Here is a 6247-nt window from a genome sequence, read left to right on the forward strand (position 1 = left end):
GATGACCCAAAAAGGACCAATCGCTTTTCTTACATCAATCTAAACACCAAAGAAATTCTAAAGTTTTAAAATTTAAACTTGAAACCAAACAAGAACCCCCTTTTTACAATTTATGTCAATTTACATGAGTATGTCTTCAATTTACAATTGATTTACAACAATCCCTGCGGAGAGAACGATTTTATTATACTACTTGACGGCTATTTAGTACACTTGCTAAATTTCTATCAAGTTTTTGGCGCCGTTGCCGGGGATTGTTGATTAAATCAACAAGGCAATTGAGTCATACTTTGAAATTTTATTGTTTTATTGATTAAGTTTTTGTTTATTTTAATTATAAATATATATATACAAAAAAATAAGTTCTGAATTTTATTTTCATATTCATTCTTGTGTAGTGCAGTTGCTTCTTAAGGTATTTTCTGATTGTTTATGCAAGGTAGGAGAGTAGCAAGAGAACTTGTCTTTGATCCTGAAATAGAGAAAACAGCTAAAGCAAACAGGAAAGCAGTTCGGTTAGCCCGAGAGGCTGCCCGGTTAGCAGGTGTTGCACAAGAAAGTAGTGAAGAAGCGGTTTCTAGTCCAAACACATCGGACAACGAAGCCAACATCATGGCTGAAAATCCACCACCACCTCCACCAGTTGTGCCTGAGAGGATGTTAGGTGACTATGGGCAAAGAAACAATGGAGAGCTTGCCAATCTGGGTTTCCAACCGAGAAATCATGTGTCATTTGATATCAAGAATTCAGTGCTCAGCGCCCTCAAAGAGAATCAATACTCAGGGGCAGAAACACAATGTCCAAATCTGCACCTGGAGCATTTCTATGAAGCTTGTGACTATACAGACCCACCAGGAGTATCTGAATCAGATAAAAGATTAAGGCTTTTCAAGTACTCGTTAACTGGAAGAGCTAAAGACTGGTTGGACACAATACCACCTAACACCATCAATACTTGGCAAGAGCTAGAGATGAAGTTCATGGATAGGTACTTCCCAATTCATAAGTATCTTGAAAGAAGAGCTGACATTACAAACTTTGAGCAAGGAGACTCCGAAACATTGTATGATGCCTGGGAAAGATTCAAACTGAGCCTGAAGAAGTGTCCTAAGCATGGGCTTGATAGTCATACTCAAATGCAACATTTCACACAAGGATTGAGAGCTCAAACTAGAATGTTTCTAGATGCATCGGCAGGTGGATCCTTGAAAAATAAAAATCAAACTCAAGCTAGAGAGTTGGTGGAATCCATGGCTCAAAATGAGTACAGAGTTGAAAATGATCGTGGTGCAAAGAAGAAGGCAGGCATGATAGAGCTTGATACTCAAACTGCTCTTTTGGCCCAATCTACATTGATGAATTCTCAAATGGCAGCTGTGTTGAAACACCTCACTAGCACTCCTAATGCCCAAATGCCAGTCATGGCAGCTAATGAAGTGAAATGTGATTTTTGTGGACAAGGGCATGCTAATGGCCAATGTTTTCCTGAAGGGTCAGAAGAGGCAAAGTACCTAGCCAACTTCAAAAGGAACAACCCAAAGTATGATCCATATTCAAACACTTATAACCCAGGTTGGAGAGATCATCCAAACTTTGGTTGGGGAGGAAATCAAAACTCAAATCAATCTCAACAACAATCTTCTTCACAAAACTCTCAACAAAGGAGACCTTCTCAATTAGAGGATACACTTACTCAATTCATAAAGGTGACTCAAGGGAACTTCGAAGCTATGAAGGTTAGCCAAGATCAAATGAAAGCCAACCAAGATGTTGCCAACAAGAATCATGAAGCTTCAATTAAGAACTTGGAAACTCAAGTTGGGCAATTGTCAAGGCAATTCGCGGCTACTCAAAATAATGGTTTTGAAGGTTCTACAAAGGATAATCCGAGGAATGAAAGTTGCAAGGCGATTAATTTGAGAAATAGAGTGGTTCCTTCACCTGAGATTGTAACGAAGAAAAAGAGTGAGCCTAGTGTTGAGGGAGTGAAAGAAAAAAATAATGTTGAGGGAGAAGTTGAACATGAGAATGAGGGAGAAGTTGAGAATGAGTTAGAGAAAATGATTGAGAGTGAGAAAGAGGAGTTAGTTGAAGATGAGAAAGAGAAAAAAATTGAAAAAGAGAATGATGAGAAGTTAGTTGAAAAGAAAGGCAAGGGTGTAGAGGAGAAAGAAAGTTCTGTCCATGCTAAATTGCCATATCCGCGCAAGAAGAAGGCAAAGGCTAATGATCATCAACAATTCAAAAAATTTATGAAGATGCTTCATGATCTCCAAATTAACATTCCTTTTGCTGAAGTGTTGGAACAAATGCCTGTCTATGCCAAATTCATGAAAGATCTCTTGACAAAGAAAAGGAAACCTCTTGATGATGACACAGTTGATATGACAGAGGAATGTAGCGCCATAATTCAAAAGAAGCTTCCTCAAAAGAAGAAAGATCCGGGAAGTTTTACTATCCCATGTTCTATTGGTAACATCTCCGTTGGTCGAGCTCTATGTGATTTAGGAGCTAGCATCAACCTAATGCCATTGTCAATGATGAAGAAGATACCCGGAGCTGTTGCAAAACCCACAAAGATGCAGCTCTCTTTAGCTGATCGTTCTATTGTACATCCTTACGGAGTACTTCATGATGTGTTGGTAAGAGTTGCGGAGTTTGTTTTTCCGGCGGATTTCGTCATCCTTGATATGGAAGATGATGCAGATGTAGAACCGTTGTTGTTGGGTAGACCATTCTTAGCTACCGGAAGAGCATTGATTGATGTTGAGATGGGAGAACTTATGTTGAGAACACATGGGGAACAAGTCATGTTTAACGTGTTCAAAGCTATGAAACACCATGATGATGAGCCACAATGTTACAAGGTTGACGTGATTGAAGAAGTGGTAGAAGATTTCTTAGTGGAAGAAACACCATCCTTACCTTTAGAAAGAGTAATTGTTAATTCCATCGATGATTTGGAAGAGGAATGGGACAAGGAGATTGAAATTTGTCTCCGTCAACTTGAATCATGTAAAGAAGAAGAAGCACAAAAAGATTTTGAAAATGTGTATGCTGTGGAAGAGAAAGTTAGTGGTAAGGAGGACTTAAAAGTTACTATTCCGGAGTTGAAAGAGCTCCCCCCTCACTTAAAATATGTTTTCTTAGGAGAAGATGCTTCACAACCGGCAATCATAAGCAGCAGGTTGAGTTCTTTGGAAGCAGAGAAGCTAACTAGAGTCTTGCGAGAAAATAAAGAAGCCATGGGTTGGAGCATCTCTGATTTGAAAGGGATTAGTCCCGGATTCTGTATGCATAAAATAAAAATGGAAGATGAATACAAACCTGTGGTGCAACCTCAAAGAAGACTAAATCCAACCATGAAAGAAGTGGTGAAGAAAGAGGTTCTTAAACTTCTAGAAGCTGGTATGATTTATCCAATCTCGGATAGTGCGTGGGTTAGTCCTGTCCATGTGGTCCCGAAAAAAGGTGGTATGACAGTTGTGAGAAACGAAAAAAATGAACTGATACCCACTCGCACCGTCACTGGGTGGCGGATGTGTATAGACTACAGGCGGTTGAACTCGGCAACAAGAAAAGATCACTTCCCTCTTCCATTCATGGACCAAATGTTGGAAAGGCTTGCAGGGCAGGCCTATTATTGCTTTTTGGATGGATATTCTGGGTACAATCAGATTGTGGTAGACCCAGAGGATCAGGAGAAAACAGCTTTTACTTGTCCTTTTGGAGTGTTTGCTTACCGGAAGATGCCTTTCGGGTTGTGCAACGCACCGGCCACATTCCAGCGGTGTATGCTATCTATTTTTGCTGATATGATGGAGGACACAATCGAGGTATTTATGGATGATTTTTCTGTGTTTGGTAAGTCTTTTGATAAATGTTTAGCCAATTTGAATGCCGTATTGAAGAGATGCATAAGTACCAATTTAGTTTTAAATTGGGAAAAATGTCATTTTATGGTTAAAGAAGGTATTGTGCTTGGACACAAAATCTCTTCAAAGGGCATTCAAGTTGACCAAGCAAAGATAGAGGTTATTAAGGAATTGCCCCCTCCCGTTAATGTTAAGGGAGTGAGAAGTTTCTTGGGTCATGCCGGTTTCTATCGGCGTTTCATCAAAGACTTTTCGAAAATAGCTAAGCCCTTAAGTAACCTCCTTGTGAAGGAAAATGAATTCAAATTTGATGATGAATGTTTGAATGCTTTTGTTGTGATTAAAGAAAAGTTGGTCACCGCGCCCATAATCGTTGCACCTAATTGGGATCTCCCTTTTGAATTAATGTGTGATGCAAGTGATTATGCGGTTGGAGCGGTGCTTGGCCAACGACATGCGAAATTTTTCCATGCTATATATTATGCAAGCAAGGTTTTGAATGAAAACCAAATCAATTATACAACTACTGAAAAAGAGTTGCTTGCAATAGTATTTGCTTTGGAAAAATTTCGCTCTTATCTGATTGGATCGAAAGTTGTTGTTTTTTCAGATCACTCGGCACTTAAGTACCTCCTCACAAAAGGCGACTCAAAGCCTAGACTCTTGAGGTGGGTACTACTTTTGCAGGAATTTGATTTGGAGATTAAAGACAAGAAAGGTGTGGAGAATGTGGTCGCGGACCATTTGTCAAGGTTAGAAAATCCAATGGTGACCACAAAAGAGAAGTGCATTAACGAAGAGTTCCCGGATGAAAAATTGCTGATGGTTTCTAAAAGGCCTTGGTTTGCTGACATGGCTAATTTCAAAGCAGGAAATGAAATCCCGGAGGACTATTCCTATCAACAAAAGAAGAAATTCTTTAGAGATGCTAACTTCTATTTTTGGGATGATCCATACCTATTTAAGGTGGGGCAAGATGGCTTGATCCGTAGATGTGTTGATGAGGAAGAGGCACAAAGCATAATGTGGCATTGCCACAGTTCTCCATATGGTGGTCATCACAGCGGTCCACGAACAGCAGCAAAGGTGCTTCAAAGTGGTTTCTTTTGGCCGACACTGTTTGCAGATTGTGTAGAGTTTGCTAGAAGATGTGATAATTGCCAGAGGACCGGCAATGTTTCAAAGCGGGATGAGATGCCTCTAAACCAAATGCTCGAAGTAGAACCTTTTGATTGTTGGGGGATTGATTTCATGGGACCTTTCCCATCTTCACGGTCTAATCTTCATATTTTGGTGTGTGTAGATTATGTTACAAAATGGGTGGAAGCTATTCCTTGCCAAGCGAATGATTCTCATACCGTGGTGAAGTTCCTTAAAGAAAATATTTTTACTCGGTTTGGGGTTCCTAGAATTCTCATTAGTGATGGAGGCAAACATTTTTGTAACAAATACTTGGAGAATGTCTTGGAGAAATACAATGTCAAGCACAAGGTGGCCACTCCATACCATCCTCAGACAAGTGGACAAGTTGAAGTATCTAACCGGCAATTGAAACAAATTCTGGAGAAAACGGTTTCTACTTCAAGAAAAGACTGGTCAATGAAGCTTAATGATACACTTTGGGCTTATAGAACCGCGTTCAAGACACACTTGGGGTTCTCTCCGTACCAACTAGTTTATGGCAAAGCATGTCACCTACCGGTTGAGCTAGAACACAAGGCATATTGGGCTGTGAAATTTTTAAATTTTGATGCAGGTCTTGCGGGTGAGAAAAGATTGCTTAAGCTGAATGAACTTGAAGAATGGCGGATGCAAGCATATGAAAATGCTGTGATTTTTAAAGCAAGAACAAAGAAGTATCACGATAAAGGGCTGGTAAGAAAGGAGTTTAAGAAAGGACAGCAAGTCTTGTTGTTCAATTCTCGTTTAAGGTTATTCCCGGGTAAGCTGATGTCTCGGTGGTCTGGTCCGTTTGTCATTAAGGAAGTTTTTCCACACGGGGCTGTGGAAATTTTTACACCAGGAGAGGAGGAGAAATCTTTCAAAGTAAATGGACAAAGACTCAAGTTTTATAAGGGAGGAGATTTTAATCGCCACAAGGTGGCAGTACTTTTCGAAGACCCTTGAGATTTCGAGACCGTCAAGCTAATGACGCTAAAAGTAGCGCTGCTTGGGAGGCAACCCAAGGTTTTATTTAACCGTAATAGTTTTTCTTTTGATTTTTTGTGTTTTGCAGGTCAAATTGAAAAAAAGAGGAGTGTGAAAAGTGTACAACCAGGAAATTACGTTTGGGGCGGAAAAAATGGAGCCTGGGGCGTAAAAAAATTCTGGAAAATGTGGGTTGTTCTCTGTGTGCCGTTTGGGGCGTAAG

The 6247-nt window shown here is 40.0% G+C and overlaps 1 protein-coding gene across 1 annotated transcript; it reads left to right on the forward strand.

The window, feature by feature from the left end:
• The first annotated feature begins 432 nt into the window (after window positions 1-432).
• On the forward strand, window positions 433-6003 carry LOC123914618. The gene is made up of 2 exons (XM_045965814.1): window positions 433-1966; window positions 2057-6003. Exons 1-2 carry the CDS (start codon window positions 433-435, stop codon window positions 6001-6003), a joined length of 5481 nt encoding a protein of 1826 aa, XP_045821770.1.
• Window positions 6004-6247: the final 244 nt, after the last annotated feature.

The sequence above is a fragment of the Trifolium pratense genome, linkage group LG3 (genome assembly GCF_020283565.1).
Source record: "Trifolium pratense cultivar HEN17-A07 linkage group LG3, ARS_RC_1.1, whole genome shotgun sequence".
NCBI lineage: Eukaryota > Viridiplantae > Streptophyta > Magnoliopsida > Fabales > Fabaceae > Trifolium > Trifolium pratense.

What these genes read in the sequence shown, in the direction of transcription:
- LOC123914618 (XM_045965814.1), top strand. Translation starts at nt 433, where the DNA reads ATGCAAGGTAGGAGAGTAGCAAGAGAACTTGTCTTTGATCCTGAAATA. An exon ending in GATTGTAACGAAGAAAAAGA is followed by an intron (nt 1,967 to 2,056) that starts GTGAGCCTAGTG and finishes AGAATGAGTTAG; the next exon opens with AGAAAATGATTGAGAGTGAG.